Source organism: Artemia sp. Qi Xiang Cuo, chromosome 11, assembly GCF_049724085.1.
Source record: "Artemia sp. Qi Xiang Cuo chromosome 11, ASM4972408v1, whole genome shotgun sequence".
Lineage (NCBI taxonomy): Eukaryota > Metazoa > Arthropoda > Branchiopoda > Anostraca > Artemiidae > Artemia > Artemia sp. Qi Xiang Cuo.
Window position 1 is genome coordinate 45299375 of NC_142804.1, and position 25034 is coordinate 45324408.

General features: G+C 34.6%; 1 protein-coding gene across 1 annotated transcript in view; it reads right to left on the reverse strand.

Moving 5' to 3' along the window:
* The window catches only part of LOC148947023 (phospholipid-transporting ATPase ABCA3-like), a 513909-nt gene that overhangs the window by 235449 nt on the left and 253426 nt on the right, over positions 1-25034 (reverse strand). The window contains exons 12-15 of the mRNA XM_089096491.1: positions 17748-17902; positions 14836-14991; positions 11595-11666; positions 5221-5359 (exon numbers count right to left, since the gene is read on the reverse strand). Coding sequence (XP_088952617.1) covers positions 5221-5359; positions 11595-11666; positions 14836-14991; positions 17748-17902 — 522 coding nt within the window. The remainder of the gene's footprint in view (positions 1-5220; positions 5360-11594; positions 11667-14835; positions 14992-17747; positions 17903-25034) is intronic.

Below are 25034 nucleotides of genomic sequence, written 5' to 3' on the forward strand. Positions count from 1 at the left end.
TGATTGGATGTGTTTGGGGAAATGATTGGCATGGGGGGGCTAGTTGCCCTCCAATCACTTTCGACTATTAAAAAGGGCACTTGCTCTTTGAATTTCCAATCGCATGAGCATTTTGAAGTTTCTACGACAACGCCTTCTCTAAAAACCTTATATGGCCCCCGGGCATAACTTAAAACCCTTGCCCTGAGGGTTGTGGGGGAGTGTCTTCCACAAAACCATTTTCTATCTGGAAATCAACTACTCAGAACAAAATGGATATCTCAAAATTTTATTTGGATGTCCTTTGGGGAATGATGGGCGTGGGTGGGGGGAGGGGCTAGTTGCCCTCCAGTCCCTTTCGACTATTAAAAAGGGTACTAGCCCTTTGAACTTCCAATCGAATGAGCCTGTTTTGAAGTTTCTACGACAACACCTTCTATAAGAACCTTAAAAACCCCCAGGGCATAACCTAAAACCCTTGCCCTGATGGTTGTGGGGGAATGTTCTCCTCAAAAACATATTTTCTATCTGAGAATCAACTACGCTGAACAAAATGGCTATCTCAAGATTTTGATTGGGTGTGCTTGGGGGAATGATTGGCGTGGGGGGGGGGGAGGCTAGTTGCCCTTCAATCACTATCGACTATTAAAATGGGTACTAGCCACTTCAATTTCCCATCAAATGAGCCCTTTTCAAAGTTTCTACAACAACTCTCTCGATACGAAATGCTCGGGTAAGAAGAAAAAAAACACATCGTGCCCAAATCGTTCTTTACTTAGGCAGCGCAAGCACGCTGCCTATGATATGTAACACTTTATGCTTTGTGTGTATACTAATGTGAATATTTATTTTAGATACAGCCTTATTTTTTTGGAAATAAAATTTTTCGTAACATCCTTTCGGATCCATTTTTTTCAATCATTTTTTGACGAATTTTTGGAAAGTAGCAAATTTCAAAGCCAGTTCAATTGTAATCTGATACCAATAGCTCACACCATCAGACATCAAACCATAAATGGTCAACTAATATTTTGGAAACTGTATGCAGTATTACAGAACTTTGCCACAAGTTCATCATAAAGTGAGATAAAATCAGAACTTAAATTAGGCTTAGAAAATGTGTTACGTAGCCTAAATGGCTTTATATTATTGAAAGAATGTGAAAATGCTTTGTGTTGGAAAAATATGTGAAAATTTAGAAACCAGACTGTTATGTAAAATTTATCCAAGGCATTTCTAACCCCGGAAAATAAACGGTAAATCAGCCACATCACCCAGATAAATTTAATTATTAATAGGATTTAAATTTAAAATAAAATAATTAATAAACGTTTCTAATATAACTTTAAATCAAATTTAAGCAAAAACACTAATATAATGCTTAAGCCAATGGGGGTCAAACTAATACAGAAGATGCATACGCGCATGAGGGTGAAAAACAACTTTTAAAGTCTTAAAGACAGAGAAAAAGAACAACAAAAATAAATTTCAAAATGGATATCCTTGGAAAAAGAGGACAGGGCATATATTTGACCATAAACATGACCCTAAGGAAACCCATTGAGGTTATATTCACAGAATGACCCAAAGATGGCAGCAAAATAACTATGTACAAAATTAAATTGTTTTAAAAGTAAAATGTTGAGATTTGAGGGAAACTCTTATTATAAATAGGGAATATTGTGGTGCGGCTTTCTAATTAAGTCGATTCTGAATGTAGTAAAAATATTCAGACGCAAAAACAAAATTTTATAAATACCACTTTTTACTAAGATCAGGAAAATATCCTGGCAAGTGTATGGTTAACAGGAAATTGAGAGATTACCACTTCCTAGCTATGTGCGTCCTGATGAGGTGTGGTTAAGGAAATCTATAAAAGATATATTTTATGGGAAGGGGCGGACAGACTAATCTTATGCCGGACTGACCTCTGGTCCGTTGATTTAGAAACACCTTGAAATATTGTCGTATTATTGTAAGTGTCTAAGTATCCTATTGTATTATATATTATTGTTGATTTATGATACTTGTGGTCTCCCTGGGACAACCAGTTCCAACAGAATATATAACTACTATTAATCCTTTACTAGCGTATGCTAACTGAATAAAGGTATTGTTTTATACCCAGCCTCTCCAAAATCTACATTTAGTCGCTCAAATATACCCAGCTGGTACGCCTCATTAGTCAGGTCATAGCCTAATGCATGCTACCAAAGTTTAATTACCTTAGGGCCATACTTCATTTCCTTATAAAGGGAAAATAAAGGCAACAACCACAACATCACCGAAATACCATAATACCACTTTACCAAAGTCGTAGAAACTTTGAAAAGCGCTCATTCGATAAGAAATTGGAATGGCAAGTGCCCTTTTTATTAGTCAAAAGTTATTGGGAAGCAACTAACACCCCTTCCAAGCCCACCATTTATCAAAACAAATCGAATCAAAATTTTGAGATAGCCATTTTGTTCAGCGTAGTTCATTTCCAGATAGAAAATTATGTTTTAAAAGGACACTCCCAACAACCGTCAGGCAAAGGGTTGTAAATTATACCCTGGGGGCATTTAAGGCTTTTATAGAAAGCTTTGTCATAAAATCTTCAAAAAGGCCTCATTTTATTGAAAATTCAAATCCTCAAATGAGTCGAAATATTCGAATTTCAAACTTTTTAATAGTCGAAAGTGATAGGAGAGCAAATAACCTCCCTCTCACGTCCTCCCTTTCCTCACACGCATCCATCAAAATTTCAATCTCATCCAATCAAAAATTTTGATAGTCATTTTGTTCAATGTAGTTGAAACGTCCGGAAATTATGTCTTTGAGGATGACAATCCCCTCACAGCCCTCAGGGCAATGGCTGTTAGCTATGCCCTGGGGTACAAAAGGTTTTTATAGAAAGCGTTGTCACGGGTTTATCTGATGGAAATTGAAAGGACTAGTGCCTTTTTAATCAGTCAGAAGTGATGGGACAGCAACCAACCCCCCTCTCACGTCCACCATTTCTCAAAACACATCCAATCAAAATTTTGAGATAACAATTTATTTCAACGTAGCTAAAAGTTCTAGAAATTATGTCTTATAGGATGACAAACCCCCTCCTACACCTCAGGGCAGGGATGTAAGTTATTACCTGGGGCATATAAGATTTTCTATTGAAAGCATTGTCGTAGAAACTTCAAAAAAAGCTCATTTGATCGGAAATTAAAAGGGCTAGTGCCTTTTTTTAATAGTTGAAAGTGATTAGAGAGCCAACTAACGGCCCTCTCACGCCCACCATTTCTTCCAACACATCCAATCAAGTATTTTGAGATAGCCATTTTTTAATGTAGTTGACAGGTTTGGAAATTACGTGTTTGAAGATGACAACCCCTAACAGCCCTCAGGGTAACGTAATTTTTACCCTGGGGGCATACAAGGTGTTTACAGAAAGCGCTATCGTAAAAACTAAAAAAAGGCTCTTTCGATTGGAAATTTAAAGGACTAGTGCCCTTTTTAATAGTCAAAAATGGCTGGAATGCTGGACATTTTTATAGTAAAGATCGAGGAGGTGCGTACAATATTTTTTTTTAAGATCAAGGCACTTCATATCGAAGGAGTTGTCGTAGGAACTTCATAAAAGGCTCATTCGATTCAAAATGGTAAGGCCTAATGCCCTTTTTAAAAGTCAAAGTGATTGGAGGGCAAGTAATCGGCCATTCACGCCCACCCTTCCATTTACCCATTATGTTTAAAGACTAAATGTTTCCTAAAGATTAAATCAAAATGCACTGTGTTAAAGCTCATTCCCAATAAGGCATCTCAGCAGCATCCCAAGAACGACTGAGGGTATTATATTCAAACTTTCGGGGTTACTTCTGCTCTTAAAATTTAACCGATTCGAAATAGCGTAAGTGTACCATAGCTATCAAAGAAAGTAAACAGATTTTTTTGCAAATGGCATCAATTTTTCTATTCCAGGTCAACTAGAGGTGGTATGAAACTTAATTAAAGACTACTATTTGTGTCCAGATTTTTAAACAGGGTGTATGTTGTTAAATATTGCAGAAAATTTTTTCTCCAGCATAGAAATAGTAGGCCAAACTATAAAGTCTGAAAAAAAAGAGTTAAAGTATTATATTCTTTTTCCCTGAAAACACTGTGCCAATATACAACAAACAGAGATTAATTAAAAAGCTTTTTCTACAAAATAGGTGAAGAACTCCATTAAACCGAAAATGAGTGAAAATAAAATCAAACGATCTACCAAGCGTGAAACTACCACAAATCCGCATCGATAGATAAATGAAACCCAAAACGAACAAAATTACAATAAATAACCGGGTCAAACTCAAAACAAGCAGAAATTTACATGAGTATGGCTCAAAACCCCTAGGCAATCCCAAGGCCACAACATAATTTACACTTTAGTGAAAAAATACAAATGAATGTGCAATGTCACTTTAATATATATATATATATATATATATATATCTACTATCAGAATTTTAATATTATTTGATTAATTAAAGTTATAATAACAAAAACATTTATATTTTTTCAGTGGAGTGCAAATCATTTTCTTGCCTTGGGAAGGCATTGGGGTTTAGAGCCCCACTCACATTAATTTCTGCTTGTTTTGAGTTTGACTCGGCTATTTATTGCAATTTCTGTCGTTTTGGCTTACATTTACATATCGATACTGATTTGTGGTAGTTTCACGCTTGGTAGGGTAGGTTTTTTTTATTCTTTTTTGCTCATTTTTGGCTTAATGGAGTTATTTACTTTCCTTTGGAAACTTATTTTGTGGAAATTTCTTTTTTTAATTAATAGAATTAAATAAACAAGTAAGAATAATATCTAAAGAAATAATACAAAAAGATATATGTTGTATTTGTTTTTCTAATATATAACAGGTTTAGAAAATGTTCTTTCGAACCATCACTAATTTTTGCATGGAAGAATGAGTAGCCTATGAATCTGAATAGGTCTAGAAAAGCAATTTTCAGAATATAGACTTTCTTTGTTCATTACTTCTTTAACAATTATGAAAGACCAATAAATAACAAATAAACAAACACATATCTCATTTATGTTAGACTATTCATTGTAATTTTGTCAAAAAGTGAAAAAATTTGATGTTGGAAGGGCTTATTCTCAGTTAGTGAAAATTCTCTACCCTGCTCAATACCTAAAAATCAAAAATTTCGTGTTTGCTTAGTTATAGGAGAAATAGAATATTGAAAATAAATAAAGTTTTATTACCCAAAACGTTTTTCAAAAACAAAGAGGAACCGATGCATTGTATCTCTCCAGATGACATAATTACAATTCTATCTCCCAAAAAGTCTGCCTCGTCCATAAAATGGGTTGATAGAAGAATCGTACGACCTTTCTTCTCCTTCTAAAAACAAAATGGCTAATTATACAGGTGTGAAATTAAAAATAGTTCCCGACTCTTCGTCATCCGCTCTATAGAAAATTCTTTTTTTAAGCTTTAAGAACAATGCTATCCATTAGAGCTCTAACAAGACTCGAAGCCTATCATTTCCCAAGTGAAATTATACTAAAGCCGTAAATGCAGCCTTAGTACTGACGGTGCGTCCATCCCTTAGATTGTGCACTGACAGTGCAAAACCAAATTTGGGACTCAAAACTAGTCTTCAACCACTAGTTAAAATAAAAACACCCGAGTGTCTCTGGACGCATTGCATACTCCACAGAGCAGCTTTCGTATCCAAAACTATATGCGAGGAGCTTTGCTTTTACAAAAATAACAAAAGATATAAATCACATAAGAAACAGTCCATTAAATGCATAGAAGATTTTGAATATGCTTAAATAGCTACAAGTAAATGGACAACAAAGCCAATATTAAAACATACATAAATTACAACAAATGAAAGTGTTGCCGTCCCTCAAATGCCAGCTCCTGAGTTTGATACTGATGGCATTCCGATTGCCGTTTATTATTCTTTCGAAATGTTATGTAAATTAATTTTCTTTTTTCTTCCTTTCTTTCTTATTGCTTAGTAGGAAGATGCATGGAGTATTTCTTATGTGATTTTTTTTCTATCGTCCACCATAAAAAGGGGTAGATCATACGTTTCACCGGTTTTACACAATAGCTGCTGAATCAAGACTGTTAAGCTTAATGCCAGGGCTGATTCTTCTTCAAAGATTTGAACAAGAAAATATTTATAAAAATTGTAATATGTAGCTGAATAATATGTCCTTCATTTCGCACGTTAATCTGCGTTGGGTAATATTTAGGTAGCTAGAGGTACTGCAACATTGTTTGTTTCGTCGTTGCTGGTTTGTCCTGGAAACGTCCATTTCATGGACCATCTAACAAATATCAATCTGCATAAAACTATCATGATTGTTAGCAAAACTAAGCGACTGTGAAGATATGCGGGTTAATTACACGTCACTTCCGTACAATTGCTAATTGCGCTGGCTATCTCATGTAAAAGTGATTCAAAGGGTAATTGAACTTAAAGAAGAAATTGTAAGATTTCAGGAGAAAAATCATAATGAAGACAGCAATATGCATAGGGATGATAATTCAATTATTAAACTTACATGGTTGACATTTTTGAAAAATCTAGTGTTCTTAGCAAATCAATGCAAAGACTCCAAATGCATTTGCTTATACGTAAAGACAAAATGAAAGCATTTACTAAAAAAGTGGAGCTATTGAAATCAAATTTGCAGTAAGATTGACATGTTTCCTTGTTTAAATTTATGCACCCGAGATAACATACAAGCAAACAAAAATCTCTTTGTGGATTACTTGAATGGTTTGTTGCTCCAATTTTTGAATTATTTTGGCTGGTTTTGAGTTTACAAAGCTTGCGTAGATACAAAATCTATTTATCAACGAGAAGAAGAAGATGAGGAATTTGGATTGACGAGCACTGAAAAGGAAAAATTGATTGAATTATCCTGTGAAACTAAATTAGAACACAAATTTTAGATTGTATCTCTGGTTCAATCTGGTTGAATCTTCATACAGAATATAACACTGTGTCAAGCAAAGTTTTGAAAGTACTGCTGCCGTTTGCCAAGTCATATTTATGCGAAACGAGATTTTCTGTCTTGGCTACTATGAATTCCAAATATCGAGCTCGTTTAGTTCTAGAAAAAGAGCTACGATTAGCTAAATTGTCACAAATACCAAGATTTGATAAACTTTGTGATGATAGACAAACACATCCATCTAATTAAAAACAATAATAAAATATCGTTTCCCACAAGTTTGTATGAATAAATTTCATAAGACTAAAAATGTTTTGTTTTTTATAAGAAAAATCAGAGGGAGGGGAGGGGGCAAATGAATAATTATTTTTGAGAGAGGTGCAGTGATATCAAGTTTGGAAACCACTGCTATAAAAGATACCGAGTCTCTGAATTGGCCAATGTCAAAAATTTCCAAGACTCCAATGCCAGTGTTTTCATGAATTAAAGCAGGAAATTGCGGAAGTTGATTTGAATAATTAAGTCGATTTTTACTGATATTTAAAAAAACAAAGCAAGTTTTTCAACTAAAAATAATAGTCTCCGTTCAAATGAGCCCTTTCAGGCTATTCTAGGACCACTGGGTCGATGCGATCCCCAATGGAGAAAAAAGAAAAATAAACACGCATCCGGGATCTTTCTTCTGGTAAAAAATACAAAATTCCACATTTTTACAGATATGAGCTTGAAACCTCTACATGTTTTCTGATACGCTGAATCTGATGATAAGATTCTCATTAAGATTATATAACTCGTAAGAGGTATCTCCACCTTTTTTCAAAAATCATTTTTTTGCAAATTTTCTCAGGCTCGTGGCCTTTGATGGGTAAGACTAAACTTAATGAAACTTACATATTTGAAATCAGCATAATATGCCGATTCCTTTTACATGCGGTACCTATTAGACTCAAAATTAATTATTTTAGTTTCGGTTAGTATTGACCCGGGTCGCACCTTACTTACAGTTCGTTACGAAGTGTTTGATATAAATATTGGTTTTCAAAGACTCTGTTATATGTTGATTTTGATGATGAAAAAGACATGTAGGATAGCTCGTACGCGATTAAACAGAAAGAATCCAAAGAAACCATGGCTGTCCCGTAGCTTGTTACGTTTTGTTAATACGAAGGATCAATTTTATAAGAATTCTTTAAATTTGAAAAGATCCGATTTCTACAAAAATTTATAAACATTACAGAAATGCTCTTAAAGAACTACTGAAAATACTTCTAGGCGTTTACTCCCCTGGAAAAAAAAAAACAGAAAATACTCCCCTCGGAAAATACCCTCCCCTCCCCGCTGTAAAAACTAAGGCTTTCCAAATTTGAGAATTTTATTTGTGTTTGTTTTTTTTTTTCATAGGGGGAACGAATTTTTTCCAATTCAATTTGGTTTCAGGAAGTTTTTTTTCTGGATTTGATTAAGGCACATGACTCTGTTGACCACCAAAAACTTTTTTAATTATGTAAATTTTATTGATTAAGAGGGGTTACTTTGGCTTTGCTTCGTAATTACCTCCAAAATAGGAAACAGTAAGTTCATTTTAATGGATAAGTGTCAAGTAAAGGTCTTAATAAAAATTTGTGTCCCTCAAGGCTCTGTTCTAGGTCCTTTTTTTTGTTCATTTCTTTCAGTTACAGCTACTTCTAGAATCATGAATCAGATTGATCCTTCACCTTCTGTGCCCAGGATAATTACACCCTTATTTGCTGATAACACAAAATGGATGTATGTTGCTCCAACAGAACAACTACTTACCGCAATTGTTAATACAGCATTAACCAAGACATGTCTGGCTGAAGGTAAACCAGCATGATCTAAATTTAAGTAAATAAAATTTTCTTATCTTTTCATAGTCTCAAAATTATTATTCCTGGATCGCAGACATACCATCACTGATGGGAATTGTTAAACTGTGGAGGTCCGTTAAGTGCCTTGGGATTATTACTGATGAAAATTCATCATTTACGTACCATGCATAGGCTATTAGTTAAACGCTATCGCGTAAGTAATGGATTATCCGTAAATCAAACTATGTTTTTCCTTCATATGTTTTACGGTTACTGTATTTTTCTCTGAGTCATCCGCATATTTTCTAATGTTCGTCTCTACGGATTGTTACTTTCCTTTCAATACTTCGCTCTCTCGTTGATTGCCTCTCGCTTCTCACTGAATTGTGTGATTTTTATACACTAGTTTTATGTGCACACTTTGTGATGGCTGCCCTTTTTCGGGAAAATTGGTAACTTAGGATATTTTTGCATAAAAAAACAATTTAGATAGGTCGGAAGTCTGAGAAAATTGAAATTTGACCGAGTCAAATCATGTTTGACTTCTACTTTCCTAAAATACGAAGAATCTTAAGAAGAGTCTTTCAGGGAATGTTGAGGGGAGTGTTGATCTAAACCATAAAATGTTATTTGTATATGGGTTGTCAAAAGGGTGTAACTCAGTAATGACTGAGTATATTAATTCCGAGTATATATTAATCTTAACAGGCCTATCCTTCGTATTTTGGGAAAGTAGAAGTCAAACATGCACACCTTTTCTTAATAACATATACTATATGCAAACTCTGAAGTATATACGAAAACCTTTTTCTATAAAATACCTTGTATACCCACGGGGCATAACCTACGATTCTTGTCCTGAGAGCTATGGCGGCGAGAGTGCCTTCCTCAAAGACATAATTTCCTGACCCTTCAACTAAAATGAAAAAATAGCTATCTCAAAATTTTGACTGGGTGTCTTTGGGAAAATGCGGAGCGTGGGGGGGGGGGAGGGTTGCTCTCAAATCGATTTTGACTCTTAAAAAATGGCACTATAGCTTGCAATTTCAAATCAAATGAACCCCATCTGAATTTTATACGACCACCCATTGCATAGAAACTTTATGTTTCCCAGAGCATGACTTACAACTCTATTCTCAAGGCACTGGGGAGTTGTATCAGCTCAAGAGGCATTGTTATATGTCCTTTGGACCCTTTTGAGCAAAATAGTTATCTCACAATTTTAATCAGATTCATTTGGAGAAGAGGGATAGTCAAGAGGGCTAGTTGCCCTCCATCACTTTTTACTCATAAAGGGGAACTAGAACTTCCAATTTTCAACCAAATGAACCTCTTCTAAAGTTTATACAAATATCCCTTCAATGAAAATCTTAAATGCACCCAGGCATAACTTACAACTCTTGCCCCTTGGCTCTAGGATTTCGTTTCAACCCTAAAAGCCTTGTTATGTGATATTTAGACTATTTTGAGAAAAATAGTTATCTCAAAATTCCCGTTTAGATACATTTCGGTACATTAGGTCATGTTTGTGTGTGTGTGTGGGGGGGGGGTAGGGCCTCTGATCGTTTTGAATCTTAAAAATGGCAATAGCGCCTCTGATTACGCACCCAATGAGCCCCCTCCGAAGTTTATATTACCATACTTTCTGTATAAACCTTATATGCCCGAGGGTATAACTTAAAACTCTTTTCCTGAGGGCTGGCAAGAGGGGGGGGATTGTTTGTCCTCATAGAAATAATTTTTGGAACTTTTAACAACATTGAAAAAAATGGCTATCTCAAAATTTTGATTGGATGTGTTTGGGGAAATAATAGGTAAACAAAACTTATATGCTCCCAAGGCATAACTTGCAACCTATATCACTAAGAGCTGTTGGGGGTTGTCATCCTCAGAGACATAATTTTCGGACCTCTCAAGTACAGTGGAAAAAATTGCTATCTCAAAATTTTGATTGGATGTGTTTGAGGATGTGATTGGATGATTTTTATTAAAAAAAATTATTAGACTGTGCCAACATGGTTTTTTATGTATGCAGCGCTATTGTACTCCCAATGATAGAAAAACAAAATCAGAAATTTTTAATAGCATACGTCTTTTTAAAAGTCTAGAACCACATAGTGAATATATTTTGTGGACACAATAGTTTGAAATTTGTTTCCCAATTAATCTAAATGTAAGGCTTAAGTTTTAAACTCGAAGAATTATTAAAAAAAAATATAATCAATTGTTTCTAAAAATGATGACACGAAACTGAAAAATAAACTGCTGAGGCCGAAGCCTCTATCCATTATTTATATCTAGTAGCTGATAGAGCTTATAAGCAGTTTAAATGACACCTTAATAACCTTATCGATATTTTAAAGCTAAGAGATAAATAATACTTTGTGAAAACAATTGTTAGGATTTTTTTTTAATTAATCTAAATGTAAGGCTCAAGTTTTGAATACGAAAAATTATGTAACAATTGTCACCAATTATTTTCAAATAATTACATTGAAATGAATATTAATTACTGAGGTCAAAGCCTCGACCTATTATTTACATCTAGTATTTGACTGTGCTTATAGTAGTTTAAATGATACTTTAACAGCCTATCAATATTTTAAAACCGAAAGATAACGAATATTCAGATATTCTTTATATCATTACTTTTGGAAATACGAAGCGGGAAGCATTTCTTTACAAAAAATAGCATCTGAAAACTTGTTCTTGGATTATTTTCGCATGGCTCAAATTATTAAATAGGTAATTGCCAAAATTATCAGCCGATTATTACTGGCATTGGGACACAACTAACAACTTTTAACGAAGATTATATATTGAATATACCTGAAGCAGATCCCAGATAGCTCTTCTAGACGAAGGGTCCATCCCAGAAGTCGGTTCATCAAGCATGACGACCTAAAAAAACAGAAAAAGAACACAATAAGTCTAAACGAGTGAGAGATAATTGAAATTAAAAGCCAGAATTTTCACTTTTCTTACGAATTATAAGAGAAAGTTCGGGTTCAATCACTTTATCACCAGTCGCCCAATAAAATCGTTTTCAGATCTAAATTAATATAGAATTCTGCAAGTGTAATGAGAGAAGCAGGTTAGCACCATTTTATTCCTTTTCACCTGGGAAAAAAAGAGATTTTTTGTATAATGAATGTAAGTATAAATGCAGAAAACAAAAAAAGTAGAAATCACGAGGACAACAGGGAGAATGCAAGTGGCAAAAAAAAATCTTAAAAGTCAAAAATATATGAGTAAAATGCGTAGGGAAGTGTTTCCAATCTAAATATTTCTTGGTAGAAGGTTGAGAACCTGGTTTGGTTGAAAGCCAATTTTTTATACAAATTCATATTTTTATACAAAGGATTAATATTTTTTTTTTGCACCTTATCTACTTTCTTATTAGGTTGAAAATCCCCTTCAACAGTGCCCTCTATAGACACAGACAACACGAACTGAACTGAATTTTGTAAACTCAAATGTTGTTGCCAAAACCTATGTGACTTAAATATAATTAATCTGGGTAAGCCAAGCAAAACCCACTATTGATATTGAATTTGGGAAGTCTATTTCTGAGCAGCCTTTATTATAGTTAATTTTCAGTCAACTTCGTGGATGACAAAGTTGCCAAGAGTTAAAAGAGAAGCGTCATTAACAAAATGGTAGCTATACATTCAAAAAACTGGGCAACTATGTCTTGTTACAGTAAATTGTGGGATTGAGTTTCAGAAAATATGTTTCTTAAACTCTCTAAATTTGAATAGAATTGAATAAATTAGAATACATTTCAATGTTCTATGAATTTTTAATTGAATCTATGTTAAATTTTTGGATTTGAACTTATAAATTGATATTTTTTTACATTCTGATATTTTCAGCTTCAAATATCCCTAACAAACAGAAACACACTTTTCTAACTACAACCTAAGTAAAAAAAAAGTGGATTTGGTCAGATCAGCCGCTTAAAGAGTTACAATTTCAAAAACTATTAGAATCCCAATGTCAATGATAAGAATCCTGAAAATGTAGCATTAAATTTTTTTTATTAGAATCAAAACATTACCAAGATCGTCTTTACATCAGCTGAATAAAATATTCACTCAATTCTATACAGAGGTTACTGAAGTCATGCTAAGGTTGTGCTGAATAAATTATTCACAAAAACTGATGTGCACATTGTCTGTTGACAAATTCATATTTCTATACAGAAGAATATCGTATTATTTAAGCACCTCATATGCATTATTACCAGAGTGTAAATCACTTCAACAACGCCCGCTATAGACACAGACAACACAAATTGAGTTAAACTTTGTAAATCCCAAAGCCATCGCTTCAATAGAAATAAAATAAATAGGCCGAGCGAAAACCCACCGTTGATATTGAATAAGTAAAATTTACTTCAGCCTTTACATTGTTAATTTTCAATCAACATAGTGGATGACTTCAAGTTACCTAAATTTCCACGAGAACTTTCATTAAGAAAAAGGTTTAGATTTAGATTAACAAAAGGATAAGATTTAGAAAACAGGCAAAAAATGTCTTTTACTGTAAATTGCGGGATAAAATTTAAGAAAACGTCTTTCGTATATTTCGAAAATTTGAACAATGATTATATAATTGAGGCTTCTGACTTGAAAAATTGTTGTTTTTTTTGTCAATTGTGAATTTCTAGCAAATAATACCAATGGTATTAATCCCAACAAGAATTACTTATTTACTACTTACTAAATTAATTCGTTCTTTTGTTCCTTTCGTGTTTAAGGAATTCTGTAAACAGTCACTGCTTCATATCACTCCAAAGAATATTATTCCCATAGAAGATCTACTCCTTTGTTTTTTCTGAGGATCCCTGGTTAAGTCACTTGCTCTAAGTAGAAAGCTCGTTTTCAGATAGTGTATAGATTAACGAATTCAAGGCAATCAATCGTAAATTTAATGCATGCCAATGAGGAAAATAATTTTATAGCGTAAAAGGCATCAAATAAAATTATATATCCATAAATGAATTATCTAATGGTACAGTTAATGGAACATTTTTGCCATAGATGAGAGCAATCAGTAATGATAAGCTGTTAGTGTAATTTTCACTTAGAATTCAGTTATAAAATAAATTTATATATTTTAGATTCAGAATACTTTCTTAAATTCATTAAAATCTCTCCATAATTGTCACTCCCAAAGCAACTAATGAATATGATACTTCTATTGATCCATCAACATCTTGACTCTCTGCTTTGACGAAGATTTTAAAAAAAATACAGCTTAATGCTCATATTGGAAAATTCTTTAAAGTAAAAATATCTTCAATCCAAATCCTTTTAGATTTCGCCAAAAGTGAGGCAGCCACCCATTTTACGTAGTATGGTCCTCAGTTTTGACCTTCTTAGTTTTATTACTATTGCTTTAGTCACGAAAGAAAATAAAGCACCAGATGATGCTTTTTGCAAGCCCAGTAGATTTTTTGCGGCTTTTAAAACGAACAATTTTATACTGGTAAACAAGGCAAAAACTGGCAAATGGAGAATTTCCAAAGGCACATGATCTGGTATTTTTGTCTTTTACAGGCTAGCCTAAAAAACTATCATCAGAAACAGCCGATCTGAGAATTAATCTGTGATTAGCTTCTCAATCACAAAAAATTAAAACTAAACTACTGAATCATTTTCTCTTGTTTTGACTAAAGTATCTGTTTATCTGAAGTTTCTGATAAAAAAAGGTATAAAAATTTCAGCCCCTAGTGTGGGTGACTAATCCTCTGCTTCTTTTGATATTTATTGTTTAAATCTTTAATTAATTTATTAACCTACTGGTGTAGCGTAACAAATACTTTTAACTATTTTCAATAAAAACATAAGACATAACTCTATTTAAAAACAAGACAAAAGTGTTATCAGACGTATAAATTCAACAAGCATTTTTATTTTTATTTCATCCATCCACTGTAATAGACCATTAGGTTTACTTTATTAATTGCAAAATACTTTTTCAGTGAAATAGAAATTTTTGCAACGAATACCTTTACACGGTGTAATATGAATATGGCAGAGTCACAATTTCTTAGGTAAATTACCTTTGAGCCAGCGCAGAGGGCAATTCCAACAGACAGTTTTCTTTTCATTCCACCAGATAAAGTTTTGACTAAGGCAAAGCGCTTGTTCTCAAGCATCAGCATTTGAAGAATTCGGTCAGTCTCATACGAAATTAGCCTTTTCTCAAGCCCTTTAAGCTTAAAAGAAAAGAAGAAGAATGAGAAGCGCAAATTAACAGATGAATTACATAGAGGAAAAGTTGATTTTCGAATGTATTTTGCTGATTTGACTGATACAAAATTCAAGCAGACAGCCAAATTAGTTTAGAAGCTGCTTTTCGTGGTATTTAGCCACCAGTGTTATACCGGTAGGTCACAACACCACTGGCGTGGTAATATACGGGTGTCACCACTTATTGGAGGGGAAAGCCCAGGTCCCAAATTACAATGTGATGCCCGCGTCTACCACACCGGTTCTGCAAATATCGGGTTTGGTACTACCCTATTTACAGTATACCCTGACCCAGGGTATGATAACGCCATCGGGTGGTCAAATGGCCACTTTATAAAGCCAAATGTACCCGCCTTGGGTTACGGCTAGAAAATCTCTAACTCTCTCCTTGGAGGTAACAAACCCCCCCCCCCTGTCAATATAATAATGACGGTATCTCGTAACTCTATTCCTAACCTGCCTGGGTTACGGAAACTAGTACAAAGTTTGAAGAAAATACCTTACTTGTATTCTTCCAAACGGTCACAATAATAAAACAAAAATAAGTTACCCCGAACGGGGTCTAAAGGCAGACTAAATGAAAAATAATAATAATAGGTGCAGCAACTGTTCATCCGGGTGGACCTTCACTTGACCCAGCCAATCATCTCAATCCCCATTCAAAGCCAATTCTACCTTCCCAGCCCTATTATTCAATGACTCAAACCAGGAAGCACAAAAATAGAATTTACTTCAAAGCTTACTTATTGCAACGCAACTATAGCTTAGCAACGAGACTTTTAAATCGTCATTGCAAATTATACTATAGGCATACCTAAACAAATGTAATTAGAACGAAAACAGGTCATTTATCTGAAAGGAAAAGAAACAGGGATGGAACCCCAACAGCTGTTTAAAACTATAAATATCTATGTGCTAGCCCGGATAAATTTTACCCTGAAACTTAATTAGCTTCTACAATCTTGGTTAGGCTTATAAAATACAGAGCCTTTTTTAACAACAAGACGAGAAAGACTACCACCGCTTTCGGTTCTATACACATGAACTCCCATTTCTTTGGACTTTTTTCTATATTTGAAGGATATACTAACAGGTAGGCGAGGTTATTAGAACACAACTCATCAATAAATACTGCCACAAAGCTATACAAAAGGCCTGCAACTTCTCGATAACGCAATATACTTTACTTTGTCAAGCGTAGCCAGTGGGGTCGTAAGGGTTGTCTAATTCTTAACTTTCTGAATTGATACAAAGAACTTAGTCTGAACTGAGGATGGTCTCAATGTAAAGAGAGGGCTAGATACTGTCTCGTCGAAAAAATAAGTAAGGTCAAGTTTTTCTATAAAACAAGCAAAGTTTAGATTCAGCACAAAAATTAGCTATACGTAGTCCTCCTTTCATGCCAACTGTAGCAGCCAAGAAGTCAGCAGGTAAAACATTTTGAAATAGGCAACATGTAATTCTTTCACTTTGACAAACAGTTCGTGGTAACAAACTGTAAGTAAGAAGCGACCCAGCTCAATAGTAACCGAAACTCTAAAAAACAGAATTTTGATGCCAATAGATATATCGAAAGAATCAGATTTTTATGCTGATTTCAGATATATAAGTTTCAGTCATACCCATTGAAAGTTACCAGCCTGAGAGAATTTGACTTATTTTAGAAAAAAGGGGGAAACACCCCCCAAAAGTCATAGAACCATAATAAAAATCAGACCATCGGATTCAACGTATCAGAGAACCCTACTGTCGAAGCTTCAAGCTCTTATCTGAAAAAATGTGGAATTTTGTATTTTTGTCAGAAGAACGGATGCGTTTTTATTTGTTTTGTTGTTTTTTTTCAGGGGTGATCGTATCGATCCATTGGTCCTAGGTTTTGTAAGGAGCCTAATTTGAACAGGAATTAAAGGTTTTAGTGCCCTTTTTAAGTGAGAAAAAAATTGGAGGGCAACTTGGCCCCCGCCCACGGTCATTTTTTTCCGAAGTCATCCAATTAAAATTTTCAGATAGCCATTTTGTTCAACATAGTCGAAAATCTCATAAATATGTCTTTGACGATGACTTAATCCCCCACAGTTTCTTGGCGAAGGGCTGCAAGTTATGAACTTTGCCCATTGCTTACAAATAGTATTGGTTATTGGGAAGAATAGAGACATTTTCAGGAATGATTTTTCTCAGATGGAGTGGGATCGGAGGAGGGGGTTACGTGAGGTCTTACGCACAAGAGTGTAGAATTGTAAAAATTTATAAAAACGAGATTGCTACTTATTCAGAAGTCCAATTCCACTCAGATGAGCATAGTTAGCATATTTCTGAGTGTCCATTCTTACAGACAGTTTGGGGGGATTATAAATTTAATAAAATAAGGAAAACCAGATTTCTTGTATGAAATCAGTATAAATTTTTGAAAAAAAAAATCGTGAAAATAATCTGATTTCAAATTGAGAGAAACCCTTGACCCCCCCCCCTCTCCTTTAAAACCCACTAAAGTGAGCATAAACGTTTAGATTCTTTATATTAGCTTTTACGAAGCCTAAAAGCTCAAAACATATATGGAATTTCGCTTATATAAAATTTAATGAAACCCTAACAATGTTGAGTGGGGAACTTTAGCGTGTTTAATATTCTGGAATAAAAATATGGAATATGCATAGTACTTTGATTGGCCGATGATCGATACCTTTCATGGCCAAAAAGCTAAAAGACAGTTAATGTAGCTTACCTCACAAAAAAATTGTATATGTTCTTCGACAGTCAAACTATTGAACAGAACATCATGTTGAGGACACAATCCAAGACTTCCTCGCGCCTTTTCAATATCTGTGCGTATGTCATATCCATTTATGTAAGCAGTGCCAGAACTTGGTGGAAAAAGTCCTTCAAAAGCCAAATTATGTTTTATATTAATCTAAACGATATGGAATATAGCTCAAAAATTTAACTTACTTGAAAAAAAAATTAAATTGAGGTTTAAGACATTTTGGAGGTTTAGGAAAATCCAAGCAAATGTTATACATAGTAGTTTTGTTCTTTAAGATCATTCAGTCTCAGTGACGGAGGAGAAAGAACAGTTCTAATTTATTGTCGTCAAAAGGTCTTTAAGAAAATTCATCGGGTGTCAACCAAAACTATTGGTTTTTTAAACTAAATTGAGTCCTAATTTAATGGGAGGGGAGAGGTCAAGAGAAAATACTCCCCAGCTTTTTTAATCAGCCCATTTATCCTGAAGAACTTCCAGTTCAATGAAAGCGTGGTATATATTAAGAGCTAAAGTCTAAGCATTCCTTTGTAATATTTAATTTGTGACATTGAAACGATATATGTTTCAAATATGTGATTTTAAATGTGCCTGGACACAGTTCTGCAAAACACTAAGGGGTCTTTAAACTATTACCATGAAAACATTTAGTCAAAATACTATAAAATATACACCAAAACTTGTTCTAGACTAAAAGCTGGCTAATTGTTCCATTTCGTCGTTTGCAGGTACATATCTACATCAAACCTTGTAAGACATAGTGTCCCAGTTATTTATTGCGACATCTTCAAGAGCAGGCTACCAGAATGAAAACCTGGGTAGAAATGAGACCAAGTTGTTGTTTTTGTTTTCTACCTTTATCAATTTTACCTATGTGGGTAATGTCAGACGGGGGACTTGACATTTCTGTAATTGGGATATATACCAGGATATATTTACATTTCAACAAAAAACTTAGAACATAAGGAGCTTCTTTGTGAGGCAGACGTTTCCTAAATTCTTTAAATTTATGACATGTACATGAATATGTTTTCCGTGTCAGTCAAAGCTGAGCTAAGGTGACAGGAAATTTTCTTTTAATTTTATGGTCCGGGACAAATCTAACCTCCTTTGAAAAGGCACTTGAACTATAGTTTTTAGAGTTTCTATAAAAAGAGGTTGTTAGATATCAGCCAAAGTTAGTCATAAGCAAGGGTATTGACGTCAAAGTTTTGGTTTTTGTCAGATCTGGATCAACTCAATCTCCCTGAGAAAAGAGGAAAAATATTACCTAAATCCACGCCGTAAGCACATCTATCAGAAAAAGGCATCAGATCCAAAAAACTGCGTAGCAATCAAGAACTAAGCTCATAGTTCTTCTAATAATAAACGAGTCACCACCTCATCATCGAAAGCTTATTGACAATATTTTTTAAACCTAGATTTTTCAGCTCCAAGAGTTATTATTACAGATGTGTCAGAACATTTTGGAATTTCAACAAAACTTCAGGTCTTTATTCCCTCAAAGCCAGCACCAATAATTCTAAAGTGTTCAATGCCTGTTTACCTAGGTTAACCTCCCAAAATTTAAGCTGAAAATTACAGAAGTTGATTGGAATAATTTGATCGATCTTACGGCTGATATAAATATGAGTTTTCAAAGATTTCATGATATGCTGATTTTGATTAATGACAAAGACGTGGTGGCTCTATCGCGATGAGGAACAAATAATCCTCAGAAACCATGGCTGCCGCCTAGCTTGTCACGATGCATCATAGGCGGCGCAATACCACTGCCCAAGTAAAGACCGATGTTGGCACAATTTACTATTATTTTTTCTTTAGACTAGGGCACTTCGTATCGAAGGAGCATTCGTAGAAACTTTGAAAAGGGCTCATTCAACTGGAAATTGAAATGGCCAGTGCCCTTTTTAATAGTCGCAAGTGATTAGAAGGCAACAAACCCCCCTTTCACGCCTACCATTTCCCGAATTATATCCAATAAAATTTTGAGAGAGCCATTTTGTTCAACGTAGTTGATTTCCAAATGGAAACTATGTTTTTGAGGAGGGCTCTTCCCCAACAGCCCTAAGGGCAAGGGCTGTAAATTTTTTCCCTGGGGGCATATAAGATTTTTATAAAAAGCTTTGTCGTAGAAACTTCAAAAACGGCTCATTTGACCGGAAATTCGAAGGGCTATTGCCCTTATTAGTAGTCGAAAGTGATTGCAGGGCAACTAACCTCCCTCTCACGCCCACCTTTTCTCCAAATACATCCAAACAAAATTTTGAGAAAGCCATTTTATTCAATGTACTTGAAAGTTCTGGAAATTAGGTCTTTGAGGATGACAACCCCCCACAGCCCTCAGGGCAAGGGTTTTAGGTTATGCCCTGGGGGCAAACAAGGTCTTTATAGAAAGTGTTATTGAAGCAAAGCTTTTAATAAAACCTTATATACCCCCCAGGGCACAACTTATAACCCTTGCCGTGAAGACTTTGGGGGAGCGTCCTACTCAAGGAGATAATTTCCAGAACTTTCAACTGCATTGAACAAAATGACTATCTCAAAATTTTGATTGGATGTGTTTGGGGAAATGGTGGGCTTGGAAGAGGATATTATTTGCCTTCCAATCACTTTCGATTATTAAAAAACCCATTTCAATTTCAAATCAAGTTTAACCCTTTTGGGCTAATTTCTACGACAACGCTTCCTATAAAAACCTTAGGCGCCCCCAGGGTATAACTTACAACCCTTGCCCCGAGGGTTGTGGGTGGAATTGTAATCCTAAAGAACTAATTTCCAGAACTTTCAACTACGTTGAAAAAAAAATGGATGTCATTCAGGAGCTTCCAAAACAGAGGCAGGTACAAGACGTGAGGCAAAGCTACTGCATTGTAAAGACGAGCCAGATAATTACGGCTTGAATTGCGACGGCTAGTGACAACACCCACATAGACAATGCGCACTTTTTTAGAAAGCTGTTCAATAAGCGAAGACTGTGTCTCTCGAAGATTACGACCAATCGGCAGGCCAAGGTACGTAATGTGACAAAACGGTGTTACGGTAATTCCACCAAGCTTGACTGTAGCAGTATCTTCAGGGCAATTAAAAAACAAAACAGGATATTTTTCTACATTTTTTTTTTTTTTAAAATAAATAAGGGTTTATTCATCCACCAAAAATAACAAAATCCAGAAGCTAAGCTTGTAAAGGAGATCACTAACCCAACTAGGCCTAAAAAAAAAAAAACAAACTGAAAGAAAAAAAAAAAAAAAAAAAAAAATGAAAAAAAAAAAAAACAAAAATATCACATAAAAATAACTAATACGCGACTATACCACCCCCTAATCAATAATATCTCTTCAATTCTCAATATTCAACATATTTATCCTTGTCCTTCTCAATCCATCAACCAAACACAAAAAAAAAAAAAAAAAAAACATTAGCAAACTAAAGGCAAAAGAGACCGGAGAACTGACTCACTCACTCGCATATACCCTATAACAATGTTCTTTTAACATACTTCTAAATTCAGAAATATCCGTCACCTTCTTTATCCCTTCTGGCAGACTATTCCAAGCACGAGGGCTAACATGGCGGATACAAAACATTGACCTAGTTGTCACAGGCTTAGGTAGTCTGAATTCATTCGAAAGTCTTAAACTATAAGAATGAAAACTAGAAACAGGCAGAAAAAACCTTGAAAGCAAATTGGTAGCATTTTATTCTGATGTTTAAACATAAAAAGAACATTATAAAACTTAATCAATCCAAATAGTGGAACAATATGTAGTTCAGCATACCTTGCTCTAACCGAGGAACGCTTATCATCTCCAGTAAGTACTCTTACAGCTTTATTCTGTAATACTCTAATCTGCGATAAATGAACCACAAACGTTGAAGACCAAGCCAATAGACAATAAATCAAAAACGGATGAATAAGGGAGAAATAAAGCATTTTCAGAACCAGTCTAGGGAATGTACGCTTTAGCTTCCTTATCATTCGCAAATTTCGGGAAACTCTAGCTGCAATTTGATTAATATGGTCTTTGAAACTCGAGCACTCATCAACTATCACTCCATGAAACTTCACTGCTCTGACACGTTCTATAGCATTCCCATCAAGTTCTAGTTTCTCTATCCAGGGATAGTAATTTACACTTCTCCCGTAAATCACAAATTGACTTTTCTTATGGTTTAATTTAAGTTTATTAACTCTCATCCATTTCCCTATTTGTTCAATTCCCTTTTTCAGAACTAGTAGAAGTTCTCTTTCTGTCCTCGCAGCAACTGTAAAATGTGTATCGTCAGCAAAACTAGGAATTATAATTCTGTTACCGCGATCCCCTTTATCCGAACTATTTATATCTTCAATGCACCGGTAAATATCATTTATATAAATCAAAAATAAAAGAGGTCCCAAAACTGACCCTTTAGGAACGCCAGCCTTGACTCTCTGCGGGCTAGAGGTTTCACTTTCGATTTGAACAATCTGCTTACGTTCATTCAGGAATGATATAACAAGTTCCAGAAATTTTCCACAGATACCACAATTATCTAACTTCTTAACTAAAAGTTCATAATCAACACAATCAAGTGCTTTCATTATGTCAAGGAAAACGGATGCCACTTTAAGACCACGATCTAAATGATCATTAACAAATGTCGTCAATAAGATCACTGCTTGCTCAGTTGACATTCCTTTCCTAAATCCAAACTGACTAGATCGAAAAAAGACCTAGATTCTAAGAATTTAACCATTTTTACATTTATTAGTCTCTTTATTATTCTAGAAATAACAGGGAGAAGCGAAATAGGCCTATAATTATCTAAATCCTCACTATCACCCCCTTTAAAAAGCGGTTTCACTTTCGCAATCTTCAGACAATCGGGGAAAATACCTGACTTAAAACACTCATTTTTTAGCATTACCAACTGACTAGAAACAATAGGATAAATAACACGGAAAGCTTTCACAGTCATGAGATCCGATCCTGCTGCACTGTTTTTCATATTTTTAACCACTTCACACAACTCACTTAATTTAACCGGCTTTAAATAAGCAGATACTTCGCTCTTATCAGGCAGGAATTGTGTAAAATCGCCAATCTCAGCCAGGACTGGGATACTGGATCCTACATTAAGGCCCACATTAGAGAAATGCTCACAAACTGAATTGCAACTCACACTGTCCGGAAGCTCCGAGGGAGACCGACTAGGGTTCGCTACAGACTTTATAAGTTTCCAAGTCTTGCCTGGATTTCCCTCAGCTTCTTTAAACTTAAAAGCAAAATAATCTGTTTTAGCTTTCCGAAGGAGAAAAATTAGCATGTTATTATATGCTTTATAATCATCCCTAGTAGTTGTCCCTTTATTTTGGATCAATTCCTTTATAAATGGTTTCGCCTTTTCATACTTAAGAGTAGACTCTTATTAATCCATGGTTTCTTTGCTGATTCATATCTGTAAACTCTTTTAGGTTTAACACATTTCTGAAGTAAACCTGTTAATGTCCCGTACCATTTTTCAAATTTCCGATTGATATCATATTCCTCTTGTAAAAAAATGAATTCAGTCTTATCAACTTCTAATTTAAAACGGGCAACAACCTCAGAATCAATAATAGGCCTAATGACATTACAACGATGTCCCTTATTCAACTGTAGGACTTGCGGTACTGTTATCATTACTCCAAAATGATCTGAAACACTATTAACCACAACAGCAGGTGACTTATATTCAGTATTTACAAATATGTTATCCAATATTGACGCAGAATTCTCAGTAATTCTTGTACAGATATTTATAGTAGGCTTCAGCCCGTAGCTAAGCATCATATCCAGAAACTCCTTAACTCTCTGACTAGAATGTAGACTTTTCAAATCAATATTGATTAAACTGCAAACCAATATTCGAATAACTTCAACTTTTAAACAGCCTGGCAAGTTAAGACCGGTGACACTGAGAGATCGTCAAAGGTAAGAAAAACGAGCAAAAATGGGGTTTTTATAGGCCAAATGAAGATACTGAAAAAACGAAGCGAATATTTCGAGAGGACAAACGCCTCTCTTCTTCAGCGCGAAACGAAATGATGTATCAATAAAAGCCAAAATTTAAAAGAATTAAAACCAACTACCTAACAACCATAAAAGCGAGTTTTTCGCCAATATCTGCGATTTGCAAAAAATCCAAAAAAGTATGAACTGCCATCGACGGATACTAGTGAACAACTGAACAAAGGAAAGGAATCAATTCATTCACTCAAAAAACAAAACGAACCAGCACTTACATAAGTTGGAAAACTGTGTCATTTGATTTAGGATTTTAATTAAAGCATTTCTTGCAGACACCCTTTGAGACCTAAGGGGTTGTTCACTTGTTTCATTAGATGAATGGGAAAGTGGTTCAAGATTTATTTCAGGGATCACTAAAGTATCGGCTTCTCTTTTGAGAAAACTGAAATATGACTCGTTTATTCTTAAATCACCGGAATCTCTGTTTAAAGCTAGACCTAAATGTTGGTATTTATAAATTTCAACAGCTTCTCTGTAGTGCTGGACAATACATTTATCATTCGAAATAAGACTAGATTGATTAAACAAAATAGTATGGTCTCGTATTTCAAAAATGTGCTCTGCAAGGGCAGAGTCAAAATTTTCTGGTTTTTTCCGCTTTTTAAGTGTATTATTAATTGAACTAGAGTGCTGAGTTAATCTATCTGTTAGTCGCTGATTAGTTCTTCCAATATACCAAAGACCACACGAACAAGGAATTATGTAGACACCGGAGTTTTCACCTATCGGGATAGGGTCTTTTCCTTGATAAATTTGGGACCTGATAGTTTTTCTGGGTCTATAATAAGTGTAAATGTTATTTTTCCTTAGATTTTTTGAGATGTGGTCTGACATCCCTTTAATGTATGGGAGACCAAGATAAACTGAATTTTCCCTTTGATTTGTGTTTTCTGTGGAACTATCTGATAATCTTTTAATGCGTTTTGCAATTACAGAATTTATTAAACTAATTGGATAACCATTCCCAAATAAAAAATCTCTAAGGTGGTTGAGTTCTAAATCCAAGAAACGTGTTGAACAAACTTTCAAAGCTCTATCAACTAGAGAAGTGACAACTCCTCTTTTCACAGCAGGATAATGATTGTAGTAATAACTTAAGTAACGGTATTTATTTGTGGTTTTTATATATACACTAAAATCTAAAAATTAATCATTTGGGTGCACAATAAAATATAATAAAGCAAAACGCCTCTCTATC